Source organism: Castanea sativa, chromosome 3 (genome assembly GCF_040712315.1).
Source record: "Castanea sativa cultivar Marrone di Chiusa Pesio chromosome 3, ASM4071231v1".
In the NCBI taxonomy this organism is placed as follows: Eukaryota; Viridiplantae; Streptophyta; class Magnoliopsida; order Fagales; family Fagaceae; genus Castanea; species Castanea sativa.
Window position 1 is genome coordinate 9,707,128 of NC_134015.1, and position 18,955 is coordinate 9,726,082.

The window sequence follows — 18,955 nt, forward strand, 5'->3', positions numbered from 1 at the left end:
ATGGATGCGTAAGTTGATTTTGTCATTTTTGGAAATCAAAATCTTCTCTCTATTCCGGTCTATGTACCACAAATTATAATCTGGCACCTGCCAATTAATACCTACTTTTTCTACCTTTTATTTCACCTACCAAAAATTAGATAAAATCAAAAAAATAAAGAAAAAAAGAAAAAAGAAAATGAGGAGCAAGGTAAAGGTCATGGTGGTGGTAACGGAAGTGGATTAAACAACGATGGTGATGGGACTAGTGTTCAGGGCAAGAAAACAGGGAAGCAAAGGTGGTGGCAATGGCAAGCCAATCTATAGTACTGATAATTAAGGTTGGTGGTGGTTGTTTCTTGTTTGTGGTGTTACCAGAGGTGGGAATGACATTCTTGTTTTCCTCTTATTTTTGGCAAGTGAAATAAAAAGCATAAAATTAGGTATTAATTGACAAGTGGCAGATTTTAATTTGTGGTACATAGAATGGAACAGAAAAGTGGCATAAAAGATTTCAATTCCCTATAGTTCCTTTAATTTGATGTCTTATCTAAAATTTTCATTTTTCTTATGCCTTTTTCTTTGATTTCTTTTGGAGTTTTTAGCCTAGCTATTTTATTATATGCTCGCATTTTCTAAACACTACAGTTTAATCAATGTTCAACAAATAAGCAATCACTAAAAAACTACATCTAAACACGCACTATGTTCAAATTGTGGTCGTTGTGTAGTCATTGTGTCACCTCTTTTTATACCTTGTTGAATTTGGCAATAAAAAATTATTTGGCAAGAGAAGAATATAATAATCAAGTTTTTAAAATTGTACATGAAAATGACGTCTCTTTTCACAGAAATAGTGGTGAATAGTGATGTTATTATTTACAAATTCAAGTTTGTTAAGGTATAAATTGTATTTATCTATTAAAATACAAAAGAAAAATAGAAGAAATTAGTGAATATAAAAAGAACAACTAAAACTAAAATTAGTAGTCTCTGAATCTAAATTGCTCATCAAAATTACTCTTAAGAAATAATTTTGAACAAGAAAAAGAAAGTTTTCCAGTGCAATATATATTTAGGACATCCAAAATTCAAACAAATTATTTGAAGGAGAGAGAGCAAGTACAGAACAATAAAAATTACAGTACTTTTGCAAACATTTCAGCAGATGATCTTTTGCATCAACAGAGAGATGTTCAGGGATCTGTGGATGAGACTTGGTTGTCCCTATGTAGAAGAGAGCAGCAACCTGAACAAACGTCGTTGTTATTACAACGAATGGAAAAACACCTTGAACCAAATATTAGAATTCAGCAGATAAATACCTCTTGGTACTGTTGACTCCAATGAGGCTTTCTAGTGGCCATCTCAATTACAGTACACCCAATACACTCCAGATATCAGCAGAAATAGAGAATATCTCATAGGATATCAGTGATTCAGACAAGACCAGATGATCCATTAATGGATCCAATGAATTTCACCATCTATCTAGGACCATGATCAGCTTTGTTAAGCAAAGATCAGCAAGCTTTTAAAGAAAAGATCATTCCATAGTCTTGAAACAAACACTTTGACTTAATACAATATTTTTCAGGAAAAGGCATGGCAAAAATTCACTTTAAAAGTTAGCTTGGTTTTGAATCTTTTGACTGAAATTTCTTCTCATATATCTCGGGTGGATGAAATGACTTAACTTTGTCCTATGACATAAATACATTTCATCTTTCTAGTTGGGATTAAAACTTAAGGACGTATTTAGAGCAAAATTTTGTCTCCAATTTTTTTTGTTTTTTGAAGTGTTTTGCTATTTATCAAATAAAAGATATGAATTTCGAATCCTGACTATATTAAAAAACCAATTGGTGTATTGACATGATTATAAAGAGCAATCATGAAGTAAACACTATTAATTGAAATTCTATCATATCTCCTAAAAAATTAATTAATTAATAATAGGGTTAAATAAAACTTCATTTATAATTTGTGATTGAACAAGATTCAATTTTAAAGATTGTAATGATTTCTACAAAAGAAAGGTAGATTCCTCAAAATAATTAGGGGCGACCAGAGGTAGGATTAACTATAGACACTCCAATGATAAAGTCAGAAATGGGTGAGGCTACTAAGTAATATTTTCAGGGTAACACTTAAACTATTTAGGGGGAGAATTGTACACTTGGCCAATGGGAATGGCACTAGTTTTTATTGAGAAGAGAGGGCAATACTAGCCTAGTATTTTAACATAAGTCATGCCCTGAAACTTTGATCCGGGGCAGGCTATGGTTCGGCAGCTAAAGAGACCCCTCACTTAGGCTAGCAGGTCTTAAAGCCATTTATGGCTTTCTCAACCCAAGCTCCTCCAGTTGTAGAATCTATTTGTTAGATTACAATTCAAGTTTAGTGCTATTATTTTATTTATCATATCTTAGAATTGTATAGTTAAATAATTAAATTTATCTTATTTTTAAAATTTAAATTTTTGGAACAATCAGTAATTTAGCAAGATATTAAAGCAAAAAGTCCGAAGTTCGATTTTTATCTCCTCTACTCTAACTCTAATTTAAATGAGCCCAACCGTACGAAGTAGTGTTAGAATTGTATGGTTAAATAATTAAATTTACCATATTTCAAAGGCTAAACTTTTAAGAAAATCGGTAATTTAAAATCATGCAGTATATAAACTTATATCTTATATTTGATATAATTAGTAGTTACAACAAATAGGACAATAATTCAAACTAAAACATTATTTCAATCTTAAATGATATTTGTACAGAAAACTAAGAACCCCATCACTTCATCCCAAATGCGGGATTGTGACTTGTGACTTGTGAGGTTCTTTCGTCTATCAATACAAAAACAACATTAACAATCTAACATTAAGGTAACTATTTTCAAAATTTTCTAGATAGCTACCATGCCACTACATTATTTATTCAAAAAGGAACCATTATAACAAATAGTGTATTGCTCTATTCAACTGTTGGCATCCCTTACCACCGCGCAATCTTGGTACGATGGTCATTTCACAAGTATATGTGTTTGTAAGGCGTGGGACTGTGGAAAGCAAGGGTCGGGGTTCAAGTCTCCAGGAGAGAGCTTCACACACATACACTTAAATTAAACTAGAGTAGAAATTCTATCTTGTATATTAAAAATAAATAAATAAATAAAAAACTGTTGGCATCCCTTAACTAGTTCACAAAATGGTGTTGTCTCGGGTCCTCAACCTTAATTCTCCAATGCCCATGAGGAAAACTAGCTCTCCTAGCATTCCCTCTCCACTTCCTTATCCTTGCATCCATGTTCTTAGTGAGTCCACAATATGGTTGCAAATTCTTTGGCATAGCATCAAACACTTGCCATCACCTCTTGTGAGCTGAGTCGCTAGCAAATGGGTGGTGATTCCACATGTACATGTCCCAATTACAATCATAGTCCTTGTAACACATCCATGGCTTCAACCCCAAATAATGCACTGTATAACTATCCTCTGGTATATCATGCTTCTCATTGCCCGACCTGTCGAAACTTTTGAGCTGATTGAGCTTCTTAGGCAACCGGTGCCACCATGTAAAAGCTTCATTAAGAAATCCTTGATCACCACCATTATGACTTGTTGGTGCAAATACAATGATAATGGAAATACACAAAGAGAAACTGAATAATACTTCTGAATTTTTTATTAATTTAAAGAGAGAAATTACACAACACTATTTGGACTGAGGCGCGGCACTCGCTCTCTTTAAGGAGATTCAAGCCCTTGGTTGGCTAAACTTTGTAACCGGTGCAGACCGTCTCTGACTTGTCTCCCCTAGGATACAACAGCCCAACAAGTGTCGTATGGCTAGAACAACCTCTGCACAAAGTGTTCAAGCCCAAAGCTCCACCAGAAAGAACACCCTTCCTTGCCAAGAATCTCTCTATTTTTTTTTTTTTTTTTTTTGTATTGCAGTCATCTGGATTGTGTCTGAATGGGTCTATTTATAGGCTCAATGGGCCTCACGAAATTACTACCCAAATTAATCTGATTAATTAGGTCCATTATTATGATATAGTGGGTGTTACAAGATTAATTGTTGGATATTATTCTGATGGGCTAGAGTTACACAATTTAATGGTGAGATAAGGAGTTTTCTGAATAATGAAAAGGCCCAAACGGATAGTCCATTAAGTGGGTTAATGGCTCATTATTTTCCATAATAAAAAATGGAATATTAATTCGGGCCATTTACTCACCAACGGATATGGTAATTACTCTGAATGGGCTGTCAAGTAGGAGGATCGAAGGTGCTGATTCATTTCCAAATTTGACACCTCCACCCTTCACCTCCCCCTTGCGCACGTATCTGGCCCAATATTTGAGACAATTCATGTTAACCCATTAATCACCACAATTAAAAAGAACAAAATAGTCTCTCTCCTTTTCAATGTGGGATTAAACATTTTCACTAACTCCTCATCTTCCACATTCACTCCCACATCTTTACATTTATTTTTATCACATTTATTCATTTTAATTATTTAATATTAAAATGCTCCAACATGACTCCAGCTTGAAACTCTTAGACATTAACTCCTTGAACATGCACAATGATGGTTCAATTACCATGACCCCAGAATTAAAAATCATCGTACTATTTGGTGCAGCTGATACTTGTGGAAGAATAAAGAATTTATCTATGTTCTTTAGGACTAAAAGATCAGCGTCCATAAACATAACTTTGTCATACTCCATGAGTTGCCATATGCGTAGCTTGCTGTAGTTCCACTCATTGTAGGAATCCTTTTTAGCAAATGGACTTTGGATGCGTTTGATGCGTTTGATCTTCCATCCGGCGGCTGTTAGGCCTTGAATGGACTTGGAACTAATGGAGTCATCAGCAAGGAGTACTAGGTCTTTGTTGGATTTGCTCTGAATGATGCTTTGAGCCAAGGCTATTGCACCACAAACATAAGCTTCTGAAGAATGGAGGACTGTTACATAGGCCTCCCTTTGAAACTGTGACCTATGATTTCTCCATGCCTCATCACCTAAAAAATCAAAACTTTGAAATTGTTATATAGTTCTAAAGTCTAATGTAGGATATTATTAAAATTGCTTGATAAGGGTTTCATGTTATGAGATGAGCAATTAGACTTTTTTCCTGTTTTTCTTTAAAAATTTTATAATTCAATTGTTAGAGCAACCACATCAGCTCGTTTATTTTACACATCCATTTTTACACTAAAAATCTACTTTTTCTATTTTACACATTCATTTTTGCAAAACACCCACATCAGTTCATCTATTCTACCCCATCTTTTAATTAAATAATCAATTTTCTTAAATTTTTTATTATTTTTATTAACAACCTACGTGCACGCACTCTCCCTCTCACTCTCTGTACCCATTTTTTTTTCCTGATTTTGCTCTCTCTCTCTCTCTCTCTCTCTCTCTCTCTCTCTCTCTCTCTCTCTCTCTACCCATCTCTACCCATCCACAGCTCCAATCCACAACCCGATCCGCAGCTCTGATCCCTAGCTCCAATCTGCAACTCCGCCAATCCACAGCATCGATCCGCAGCTCCGCCGACCAAAGCACCGATCCACAGCTCCAATCTGCAGCTCTGCCGATCCGCAGCACCGATCCACAACTCCGCCGATCCACAGCCCGATTCATAGCTCTGATCCATAGCTCCGATCCACAAGCATCAATCTCCCTAGATCCGATCAGATCCGAGATCTCCCTAGCTCCGATCAGGCAAGACCCAGCTCCGATCAAGCACCAATCTGTCTCTTTGTTGTTTGTCCGTGTGGGTTTGTTTCTGTGTGGGTGTGTTTGTGTATCTGTGTGTGTGTGTGTGTTTTTTTTTTTTTTTTGGAGCAAGTGTATATCTGAGTTTGTTACTGAGTATCTATGTTAATTTCTCTGTGGATGTTACTGAGTTTGTTGAGTTCGTTGAGCACGGAGAAGAGAGAGGAAAAATGGAGCGAACGGGAAAGGAATAAAATAATCCATACACAAGCTACAGTACCTGTGTATATTTACACGGGTACTGTAACTCGTGTATGGATTTTCACATTTTTGGCTATTTATACACCCACTGATGTGGGTGTTTTTTTGCATAAAATGTGTAAAAGTTGTACTTTATTTTATTTTAGAAGTTTTTAATTGAGCTGGTGTGGATGCTCTTTCAACAAGTAAAAGACGAAAGATTTAAACATTGGTTCTTTTTTTAAATAAACTTTGGTTTTCCTTATAAAAGAGACCAATCAATGTTGAGCTACAAGACTAAATACCTTTATCATATTCTTTTTATGTTTCATATGTGTTAACTAGTAAGCATGGACACAGACACGGACACGGGTACAGGTACGACACGGTAACATGAGCAATTTTTAAAAAATCATAACATGAAATAGCCGGTACTACACTAGTATGACACGAGTACTACACAGATACAACGTAGATTATGACACCCTAAATGAAGTGTTCGTACTTTCTATTATGTTGAACCTTTCACCCCATCTAATTTCCATTCCATCCTTTTACTACTTGTTGTTCAAACATTTGCGTGTAATTACTAAGAATAGAAGCAATTCCTTCTCTTTTAATATTTTTTTTCTTACCGCAAGTGATAGTTTTTGAAGCCAATTCTACCATTGAACCATAAGACTTTTAGCCAAAAACAAGAAGTTATTGACACTCAAAATGCAGAAAACTTGTGATATTTAGGTTGCATCCATAAGCTAAGAACTTACTGAGTTTGCTTTTATGTCACTTACCCAAAAAAAAAAAACAAAACAAAACAAAGAACATACTGTTTGACTTGTTATATTATCAAAGACTATAATGATTGATGACCAAAAAAAAACAAAAAAAGAATTTAACTTCTGAAATTGAAAGAGGAAAATCTACATGTAATTATCTAGAATAACAAAACAAAAACACATATATATACAGATGTTTAATTAAGCAAATGTGATCCTAATCTTAGAAATGGCCAATGGGGCCATTACTCTCAAGTGAAACGAATCCACTTAAATCTAAGGTGTCAATGCTTAAGTGTCATATTGTCATCTGTTTCTAAAAATAGAATAAGTGCTTTAAAGCACCAAATCCAAGTAAGCAACTCAAGCAAATTAAAGTACTTTTCAAAAGCAATACTTTGACCACTGTGCACCCTTATTGCGGTGGTTACTCCACAAATATAAGTATTTTTGAGGTATGGGGGTCAAGGGTCAAGTTCAAATCTCTAAGAGGGAGCTTCACATACATATACAATTAAATTAGATTAGAGTAGAATTTTTATCCTGTATAAAAAATAAATAAATAAATAAACAATAATTAGAAAGTGTTTTTCATTGATTTTTTTTTTTCTGAGAGTTATTTATGTCAATTATATAGTACATATGGTGTATTATATCTCTCATGTAATTATGGAACTCGCATATGAATCTTGCATATAAAACCCACGTATATATGAGAAGATCGTACAATACATAATGTACTAAAAAAATTTCATGATTTATAAAGTATGAAAATATAATCACGACATGGATTTGAGCAGCTCCATTGGACCATACATAAGTTGCACATCCCTTGTACTTTTTTTTTTAATAGATCCTTTTTTGAGAACCCCCTTATTCTTATTTAGTTATTTACCTTCTTCTTTTTCAGGAAATTTTTTTTTAGTTCTTTTTCTAATGTATTTATTCAACTTCTCAAAAAAAAAAAAAAATTTAAAGTCTTATCCTATTAAAGAACTTCACTCAAAAAAGGAAAAGCCTAATATGAAAATGTCAAATCTGGTGACTAAAACGCACCAACCCAATTTGCTTTTGTTCAAAATATTGCCGAGATGGTCAATCCTTTAATTAAATCTTATTTATTTATTAGAAATCAATAATTATTACTGAAGAATTTTGACCACATGATTTCCCTCAATTTAGTGTCAATTCTTATTTCACATCAGCCGTCACTATCTAGTAAAATTTAGGAAAGTTTGGCAGGTTAATTTATATCTATACATGTTTAAAAACTAAAGCGTAGCATTTATTATTACTACGCTCCAGTTGAACCACATTAGCGTCCACATACGTCACTATTATTTTTCTTTCAAATTTTCCTATAATTTTTTTTAACATTTACTCTTTTTTTAAAAAATATTTACATTTTCTTTAACCTTTCTCTATCTCTTATCTTTTCATCTCCCCATTACCCTCTACCTTAAGATCACTCTTCATCTTTCTTTTCATCTTACATTTTTTTTTTTTTTGTCCTTTCTTATTCACACACTCTTACTATTAAATTGTCATTCTCTCTTCCATTCTTTACATACTTTTCCCTCACAAAAAAAGGTTCTCTCTCTCTCTCTCAATTTTTTGGTGAATTTTTTATTTTTTTTGCATCTCTGCTTTAGGTTGATAATTATTGTGTTCTTTAGAATTTTATATTGAGCTGATGCGATATAGTTTTGTGATTTAAGTTTTTTTTTTCTCTCTTTAATTTTTAATTTTTTACATGTGTTTTTCTTTAATTCTTAGTTTGGGTTGCTTTGAATTCACCTATTTAGTTGTTCTATATATGTTATTTTTGTACAACATGACATTCGTTCTATGAAATTCTTTTTAGACTTGATACATTATCTTTTCATTTGATTTTTTTTTTCTCTCCTCATGTGCGGTGATTGACTTCTAACAAAAATTATTCTATTTATATATTTAGAAATCTATTTCTTCTTAATTCCAACCGTTTAAATTTTGTATTGGCCATGGATTCCATTGAGCAATTAATATGAAAAATAAAGTAAAAGTAAAATAAATTCTACAATAATTTGCTTTATAGGGATCTTCTCCTCTAAGTTATACATTGTTCCTTAAAAGTAATGTGAGAGAAACTAATGTTTGGTCTGTCTATGTAACTAATGTTTCTAATCTTTTGAAAGTTTGTAGAGTATATACCCTACTAATTAGGTCATCTAAATCATTTGAATTAAAAATCAACTGTAACAGAATGAATAAAGGGGTCATAATGCATTCATGTTCTCCTCATATCGTGATAAATCTGAGTAGTTGGATAGTATTGTTGTTTAATTTACCACTACTACATTTTTTTTTCCTTAAAGCTACATACCATCTATCGTAACCCCAAATGGATATTTCAAAGTTCATTTGCATGATTACTTTGCTGTGTGGTGAGTTGAAACATTGTTGGGTAATGCTGTATGCTAGATTGTATGTGTAGTCTCTTGACTTGTAAATGGTAAGTACTAATTTATGTTAAGTTTTTGGGTGAAACATTTTTATTTTTCTTGCATCTCTGCTTTAAGTTTTTAATTTTTTGTATTTTTAAGAACTCTACTTTGAGTTGATGCAATTTAGTTTAGTGTTTTAAGTTTTTTTCTTTTTTGTTCTCTTTGATTGTTAAATGTTATCTTATTGCATTATAAAGAATATAATATTATTCTATGGATAAGGATTTCCTCCAAACATGTTTGCAGCAACTGCTGCAAACATGAACATGTGTCAATCAAATAAGAAGACACTTAAGCAACTTAAGCAAAGGTCATGTGCGTTGCACATGACCCATTTTAAGAGGACTACTGTTAACCCTAACGTTAATAGCGTTAGCCAAACTCCTCAAACACACCTCTGCTTCCTCTCACCCACAGCAACAGCCCCACACCTCTCTCTCATCTCCTCGACCTCTGTTTTCTCAGCAAACTCAGATCGGCAAGAGCTTGGGTGAATAGGCGGAATGGACGGCGGCCACCCACAGCCCCACACCTCTCTCTCATCTCCTCCACCTCTGTTAACTCTTTTTTTTTTTTTGTGGCATCTGATTCTAGTGCATGTCTTGATATCATTTTCACGACTCGGTTCGTGGTTCTTGATTTTCTTGTCGTTCTGTTGCACTGCTTGTGAATTCCATTTTCATTGATTTCGAATTCCCAGCTTGGATCTATTAGTTTATGCGTTTTTTGGAGTTTGGGATCCGTTTCTTGAGCGAAATTCTTTAGTTTTTTTGTGGGATCTTTAGTTTTTTTTTTTTTGGGTCTTTTGGCTGTCGAGAAATCCGAGGAGGAATAAAATTTTTTGAATTCTCCACTGTTAAAAGCTGTATGTTTGTTTGTTCCAGCGGTCAGGTAGGTAAATCACATTTTTTTGGGAGGGTTCTGATTTTATATTTTATGAGAAACCAAATAGAAAACTAGTGGGGTTTGAGTTTGACATTCAGTTATATATATTTTTCTGAATTTTGAGAGTCTGATGGATCTGAGTGGTTAAAATAGTAGTTGGGTGTGAATTAAAAATGGGCCATTGAATGTATGTGACAAAGAGAGAGGTTGGCCATGTGCAGTGGGTGTCCGCCATCCATTTTGCCTGTTCACCCAAGCTCTTGCCGGTCTGAGTTTGCTGAGAAAACAAAGGTGGAGGAGATGAAAGAGAGGCGTGAGGCTGTTGCTGTGGGTGAGAGGAAGCAAAGATGTGTTTGAGGAGAAGACTGTTTGGCTAACGCTGTTAACGTTAAGGTTAACAGCAGTCCTCTTAAAATGGGTATTGCACATGACCTTGCTGTGGGTGTTGCACTGCTTGTGAATTCCATTTTCATTGATTTCGAATTCCCAGCTTGGATCTATTAGTTTATGCATTTTTTGGAGTTTGGGATCCGTTTCTTGAGCGAAATTCTTTAGTTTTTTTGTGGGATCTTTAGTTTTTTTTTTTTTTTTGGGTCTTTTGGCTGTCGAGAAATCCGAGGAGGAATAAAAGTTTTTGAATTCTCCACTGTTAAAAGCTGTATGTTTGTTTGTTCCAACGGTCAGGTAGGTAAATCACATTTTTTTAGGGGGGGTTCTGATTTTATATTTTATGAGAAACCAAATAGAAAACTAGTGGGGTTTGAGTTTGACATTCAGTTATATATATTTTTCTAAATTTTGAGAGTCTGATGGATCTGAGTGGTTAAAATAGTAGTTGGGTGTGAATTAAAAATGGGCCATTGAATGTATGTGACAAAGAGAGAGGTTGGCCATGTGCAGTGGGTGTCCGTCATCCATTTTGCCTGTTCACCCAAGCTCTTGCCGGTCTGAGTTTGCTGAGAAAACAAAGGTGGAGGAGATGAAAGAGAGGCGTGACGCTGTTGCTGTGGGTGAGAGGAAGCAGAGATGTGTTTGAGGAGAAGACTGTTTGGCTAACGCTGTTAACGTTAAGGTTAACAGCAGTCCTCTTAAAATGGGTATTGCACATGACCTTGCTTAAGTGTCTTCTTATTTGATTAACACCTGTCCATGTTTGCAGCAGTTGCTGCAAACATGTTTGGAGGAAATCCTTGTCCTTATTCTATTATATAGTATGATTTGGATAATTTTACCATATAAGAATTTTACATAAGTTACATAGATAAAAGTAAAACAATAATAATAATAATAATAACAACAACAACAACAACAACAACAACAATAAAATATATATTTATGAGACAACTCTAAAAAAATTTATCACGCACAGGTGTGCGACTAATTATGAATTATGGACAAAAACTTTCCTTAATTGCCTAGAAATAATGTGTAAACAAACTAGTCTCCTAAATGAATCTTATAAAATAAAATAAAAGTATTAGAAATTATGTGTCATGTCTTTAAAACTCACCTGTTTGTGCATAACTAGGAGCAAGTTGGCATGACCCAAAAGGCATGAGTACCTTCTGCTTCAACCTCCTCAACTCAGGCTTATACACCCAATGATCTCCTTGATGCATCACAAGATCATCACATCTGAAAATCTCCACCATTGGCTCACAAGACCCGATGAACACAGTGTACACCGTCCGATTAACATCAGGACTACTAATGCATCCATTCCTTACCACCAGATTAGCCACCACTAAATTGACTTGTAACCTAATTAAACACATCCCTAATCCCTTTATTCTCTTTAACCCTATCACATGGAACCCTAGCTATTATTACATCAAGGTCCTCATAATCCTCCACCCTCGGCAACGGTATCTCCGGGCACTTGGGTGGAGCCCATTTCTCATCTTCATCAATCCATTCGGGGAAGAAGTTATTCCATGTCAAATTCTTGGACACATGATCAAACCCTACCTTGACAGTCTCAATATTTGACTTTGATAATCCAAGAAATCTATATGTAGCTTCTATTCTATCACCCACATTAACCAAGCCAACTTTAGCTTTCTTACCCTTGAATTCTTTTGCAATGAGATTGAACCCATTTTGATATCTTGGCCTGATGTTGAAGTCCACGAGTGTTAACAAGGTTTGGCTTTGGTCTAAAGGATAACTCAACGAAAAAGAGGGAGAATGAGAGGAAGATGATAAAAAAAAATGAAGAATTTTGGTTTAGAAGAAGAGGTTTTGGAAGCCATTGATTGAGCTCCCCACGTCTTGGTGGTGGTGGTGGTGGTGGTGGTGGTGGTGGTGTAAGTGGGAGAGAGAGCTTTGAAGGTGCATCTATATCCGAAATGGATTTGTAAGGAAGGTTTTCATAGACTCACGTTGTTCTTGTCATCTTTGGCTCTTTGTTTAGTACTTATTTGGTGTTACCACACCCTGTGACAACCTATTATTCCTTGACTTGCATGTCTAACTCTAAATATTTTTTATTTTATTCTTTCAAGTTAGCTAGGTTGTGATATGGTCAAACCGGCTAACGTCTAAGTTGTCCCTATGTAGAAGAGAGCAGCAACCTGAACTAAACGTTGTTGTTATTACAATGAATGGAAGAACATCTTAAACCAAATATTATTAGAATTCAGCAGATAAAGACATCTTGGTACTGTTGAATCCAAGGAGACTTTACAGTGGCCATCTCAATTACAGTCTATGAAGCACGGGCGCGTTTTTGGATTCGGGTGCGGGTGCGGGTGCGGTTACGGGTGCGGGACTCGGCAATTTTTTAAAAAGTAGGGTGCGGGTGCGGCGATTAAAAAATTATTAAAAATATTTTTATTTATATTTTTAATATATTACTAAGCATCTTTTTCACATTATATAAAAATATACCAAATTTAAGGATAATAGTAGATAATAACTAAATTATGATGTTCATAAATTAAATACAATCCACTTAATACCCTTTTTCAAGACAAAATTAAATTAAATTAAATTAAATATTTAATACCCTCACTTAATAAAGCCACCTTCACGTGGCATCTATCAAATTCTAGACTAAAAAAACCTCTCCAAAATTATGTCAGCACATGACCCTGTGGGTTTTCTTTGAAAACCGTTTTTTTTCTTTCCCCTTTTGCCCTCAGTTACTTTTGTTTGAAAATCTTTTTTTTTTCCTTCACCTTTTGCCTTCAATTAGCACACAGCCACAGAGACACAGTCTGCACCTCTTCTTCTTCTTCTTCCTTTTTTTTTTTTTTTTTTTTTTTTTCCGGTTAACCTAAACGGTGCATTTCGCACCTTTTGTTTTTTTGAATTTCGGTTGCCTCGGCCAATTCACGCTGGTATCGGCCGATTTGCGCCGGTATCGGCCGATGCGCCCGATATGGACCGATTCAGGCCGAATCGGCGCCACGTCAACCCGATTTCGCGTGCGTCGGCCCGAATCGGCGCCTCGTCGGCCCGAATCGGCGCCGCGTTGGCGCGAATCGCGCCGAAAAAAATACTTTTTTAAAGGCGAACGCGGCACGGACGCGCAGGCAGCGGTGTCGCCTGCGCGTCCCCGCTTCGCGCCGCGTCGGACGCAGCCGCCGCACCCGTGCTTCCTAGATTACAGTACACCCAACACACTCCAAATATCAGCAGAACTAGAGAATATCTCATAGGATATCAGTGATTCAGACAAGACCAGATTCATTACAAAGAATATAATTCCAATGAATTTCACTGTCTATCTAGGATCATGATCAGCTTTGTTATGTAAAGATCAGCAAGCTTTTAAAGCAAAGATCACTCCATAGTCTTGAAACAAACACTTTGACTGAAAACAATATTTTTCGGGAAAAGGCATGGCAAAAATTCACTTTAAAAGTTAACATAATTTTGACTGAATTTTCTACTCATATATCTCTGGGGGATGAAATAACAAAACTTTGTTCTATGACAGAAACACATTTCATCTTTCTAGTTGGGATTGAAGCTTAAGGCTCCAAATGTATTTAGAGCAAAATTGTCCTAAAAAAATTATTTTTTTGAAATCCTTTGTTATCAAATAAAAGATATGGATTTCGAATCCCGCCAAAAAAACAAAAAAAATTAGTTGGTATATTAAACTGATTATAAAGAGCAATAATGAAGTAAACGCCATTAATTAAAATTCTATCATATCTTCGAAAAATTAAATAAACTAGTAATAGGGTTAAATTAAACTCAATTTATGGTTTGTGATTGAACAAGATTCGTTTTTATAGATTGTAATGTATTCTACAAAAGAAAGGAAGATTCCTCAAAATAATTAGGGGCCACCTGATTTAGGGTTAACTAAAGAAACTCCAATGATAAAGTTAGCAATGGGTGAGGCTATTAAGTAATATTTTCATTTTAACTTTTTAGGGGGATAATTGCATAATTGGCCCATGGGAATGGCACTAGTTTATATTTAGAAGAGAGAGCAATACTAGCTAGTATTTTTACATAAACCATGCCCCGAAACTTTGATCCAGGGCTGGCTCTGGTTCGGGAGCCCAAGAGACCCCTCACTTAGGCCCGCAGGTCTTAAAGCCCATTTATGGCATTCAAAATCCAAGCTCCTCTTGTTGTAGAATATATTTGTTAGATTACAGTTAAGTTTTGTGTTATTATTTTATTTGTCATGTCTTAGAGAGTGGTCAAATAATTAAATTTACTATTTTTCAAAACTTAAATTTTTGGGACAATTGATAATTTAACATCTGATTAGAGTAAGAAGTCTCAAGTTTGAACGTTGCTTCTTCTAAGAGAGAATATTAGAATTGTGTGCCTAAATAATTAAATTTATCATATACCAAAACTTAAGCTTTTGAAACAATCAGTAATTTGACATTATACAATATATAAACTCATATCTTATTATCTTTTGAAATAGTAAGTAATTAACAACAAATGAGACATTAATTCAATCTAAAACCTGAAGAAAAAAAAAAATCAATCTAAAACATTAATTCGACCTAGCTTAGATGATATTTGTACAGAAAACTAAGAAACCCATCACTTCATCCCAAATGCGGGATTGTGAGTGGTAACTTGTGAGGTTCTTTCGCCTGTCAATACAAAAACAACATTAACAATTTAACATTAAGGTAGCTATTTTCAAAATTTTCTATAGCTACCATGCCATTACATTATTAATTTGTTCAAAAAATAAAGGAACCATTATAACAAATAGTGTATTGTTCTATTCAATAGTTGGCATCCCTTAACTAGTCCACAAAATGGTGTTGTCTCGGGTCCTCAACCTTAATTCTCCAATGCCCATCAGCCAAACTAGCTCTCCTAGCTTTCCCTCTCCACTTCCTTATCCTTGCATCCATTTTCTTAGTGAGTCCACAATATTGTTGCAAATTCTTTGGCATGGCATCAAACACTTGCCACCACCTCTTGTGGGCTGAGTCACTAGCAAATGGATGGTGATTCCACATGTCCCAATTACAATCATAGTCCTTGTAACACATCCATGGCTTCAACCCCAAATAATGCATTGTATAACTATCCTCTGGTATATCATGCTTCTCATTGCCCGACCTGTCGAAACTTTTGAGCTGATTGAGCTTTTTAGGCAACCGGTGCCACCATGTAAAAGCTTCATTAAGAAATCCTTGATCACCACCATTATATGACTCCAGCTTGAAACTCTTAGACATTAACTCCTTGAACATACACAATGATGGCTCAATTACCATGACCCCAGAATTAAAAATCACCATATCATTTGGTGCAGCCGATACTTGTGGATGAACAAAGAATTTATCTATGTTCTTTAGGACTAAAAGATCAGCATCTATAAACATAACTTTGTCATACTCTATGAGTTGCCATATGCGTAGCTTGCTGTAGTTCCACTCATTGTAGGAATCCTTTTTGGCAAATGGACTCCTGATGCGTTTGATGCGTTTGATCTTCCATCCGGAGGCTGTTAGGCCTCGGATGGACTTTGAACTAATGGAGTCATCAGCAAGGAGGACTAGGTCTTTGTTGGATTTGCTCTGAATGATGCTTTGAGCTAAGGATATTGCACCACAAACATAAGCTTCTGAAGAATGGAGGACTGTTACATAGGCCTCCCTTTGAAATTGTGACCTATGATTTCTCCACGCCTCATCACCTAAAAAATCAAAAGCTTCGAAATTGTTATATAGTTCTAAATTCTTATTTAGGATATAATTGAAATTGCTTGACAAAGGTTTTCATGTTATTAGATGTGCAATTAGACTTTTTTTCTTTTGTTTTCTTTCAATTTTTTTTTTTAATTTATAATTCAATTGTTACAATAAGTAAAAGATGAAGGATTTAGACCTTAGTTCCTTTTTCATTTTTGAAACAAACCTTGGTTTTTCTTATAAAAGAGACCATTCAATGCTGAGCTACAAGACTATGAGCCTTTATCATATTCTTTTTATGTTTCATATATATTGAACCTTACACCCATCTAATTTCCATTTCATCCTTTTACTACTTGTTGTTCAAACATTTCTGTGTAATTACAAAGAATACAAGCAATTCCTTCTCTTTAAATTTTTTTTCTTACCGCAAGCGATGGTTTTTGAAGCCAATTCTACCACTGAACCGTAAGACTTTTAACCAAAAACAAGAAGTAATTGACGCTCAAAATGCTGAAAACTTGTGATATTTAGGTTGCATACATAAGCTAAGAGCCAAATTAATATGATAAATGAAACTCTGTATAATGAGAAATATCAATATGTACAAATGGACTTTTTATAATGAGAAATATCAACATGCATGTACAAATTGTTCCTATATATTGATATTATAGAATTTGTTGTTATACCACGCTTTTAAATGTCTCGTTATACTGAGTCTGCTTTTATGACTTTTAACCAAAGAAAAAAATAATAATATGGAAATGTCAATCCTGGTGTACTAAAAGGCACCAGCCCAATTTGATTTTGTCCAAAATATTGCCGAGATGGTCAATCCCTTAATAAAAATATTACTTATTTATTATTATTTTTTTTTTTTGAGGGACTACATATTTATTAAAAATTACATTATCTATTATTTGAACTCAATAATTATTATTCAAGAATTTTGACCGCATGATTTCCCTCAATTAGTTGTCATTTCTTATTCCTCATCAGTCATCACTATCCTGATAATGAAAAAAAAAATATAAGCCATAGCATGTAGAATTTTGGAAAGTTTGGCAGGTTAATTATTAATTATGGACAAAAAAAGTTTCCTTAATTGCCTAGAAATATTTTGTAAACAAACTAATCTCCTCAATGAATCTTATAAAAATAAAAATAAAAAGTAATAGAAATTATGTCGTGTCTTTCCTATTGGCATATCAACAGAACTACACAAAGAAATTCTGATTAAACTAAAACTTACCTGTTTGTGCATAATTAGGAGCAAGTTGGCATGACCCAAAAGGCATGATTACTTTCTGCTTCAGTCTCCTCATCTCAGGCTTATACACCCAATGATCCTCTTGATGCATCACAAGATCATCACATCTGAAAATCTCCACCATTGGCTCACAAGACCCGATGAACACAACGTACACCGTCCGCTTAACATCAAGACTAATCCATCCATTGCTTACCACCAAATTAGCAACCACTAAATTGACTTGTAACCTAAACACATCCCTAATCCCTTTATTCTCTTTAGCCCTATCACAAGGAACCTTAGCTATTACTAAATCAAGGTCCTCATAATCCTCCACCCTCGGCAATGGTATCTCCGGGCACTTAGGTGGAGCCCATTTCTCATCTTCATCAATCCATTCAGGGAAGAAGTCATTCCATGTCAAATTCTTGGACACGTGATCAAACCCTACCTTGACAGTTTCAGTATTTGACTTTGATAATCCAAGTAATCTATATGTAGCTTCTATTCTATCACCTACATTAACCAAACCAACTTTAACTTTCTTACCCTTGAATTCTTTTGCAATAAGATTGAACCCACTTGATATCTTGGCCTGATGATGTTGAAGTGCACGAGTGTTAACAGGGTTTGGCTTTGGTCTAAAGGATAACACAACGAAAAAGAGGGAGAATGAGAGGAAGAGGATAAAGAAAATGAAGGGTTTTGGTTTAGAAGAAGAGGTTTTGGAAGCCATTGATTGAGCTCCCCACGTCTTGGTGTGGTGGTGGTGTAAGTGGGAGAGAGAGCTTTGAAGGTGCATTTATATCTGGAATGGATTTGTAAGGAAGGTTTGCATGGACGCACGGCGTTCTTGTCATCTTTGGCTCTTTGTTTACTTATTTGGTGTTATCCACGCCCTGTGACAGACTATTATTCCTTGACTTTCATGTCTAACTCTAAATATATTTTATTTTATTCTTTCAAGTTAGGTTTTGACAGGTTCACACCACCTAACTTGAAAGAATAAAATTAATTTCTAAATATACTAAAAATTTAGATGAGGATTTATATTAGTTGGAAGATTCTCTTTCACCAGCCATGGCAGCTTTATATTATGATACTTCACTATTATAATTGAATGAAAGTTTCTTTCTTAAAAAAAAATTAGGTTTTGATTTGGTCAAATAGGCTAACATCTAAGTTTAATATTATGTTTCAGTTTCGCTTTCATGATTTCATCCCCAAAAAAAAAAATCATGATTTCATCAAGTCACATGAGTCACATTCTTTTATAAAAATAAAAAATAAAAAAATCACATGATAACACATATTTTTCCCCTCATATTTTTTGTCATTGTAATAAATAGGCAGTAATAATATTACACATAACCCAAAAAAAAAAATTGTAAACGCGCGTAAATTTGTCTTATATTCAACAATATAACTCATGAGATATTGAACAATAATTCCACCTAGTACAT

General features: G+C 34.6%; 1 protein-coding gene and 1 pseudogene across 1 annotated transcript; both read right to left on the reverse strand.

Annotated features, from left to right (window-relative positions):
* Nucleotides 1-3,176: 3,176 nt before the first annotated feature.
* Nucleotides 3,177-12,361, reverse strand: LOC142627011 (putative UDP-glucuronate:xylan alpha-glucuronosyltransferase 4; annotated as a pseudogene).
* A 2,606-nt stretch (nucleotides 12,362-14,967) lies between these two features.
* LOC142629337 (putative UDP-glucuronate:xylan alpha-glucuronosyltransferase 4) lies at nucleotides 14,968-18,370 on the reverse strand. The gene is made up of 2 exons (XM_075803300.1): nucleotides 17,493-18,370; nucleotides 14,968-16,242 (listed from the first exon to the last, which is right to left on the reverse strand). Exons 1-2 carry the CDS (start codon nucleotides 18,292-18,294, stop codon nucleotides 15,341-15,343), a joined length of 1,704 nt encoding a protein of 567 aa, XP_075659415.1. The 5' UTR covers nucleotides 18,295-18,370; the 3' UTR covers nucleotides 14,968-15,340.
* Between the last annotated feature and the right edge of the window lie 585 nt (nucleotides 18,371-18,955).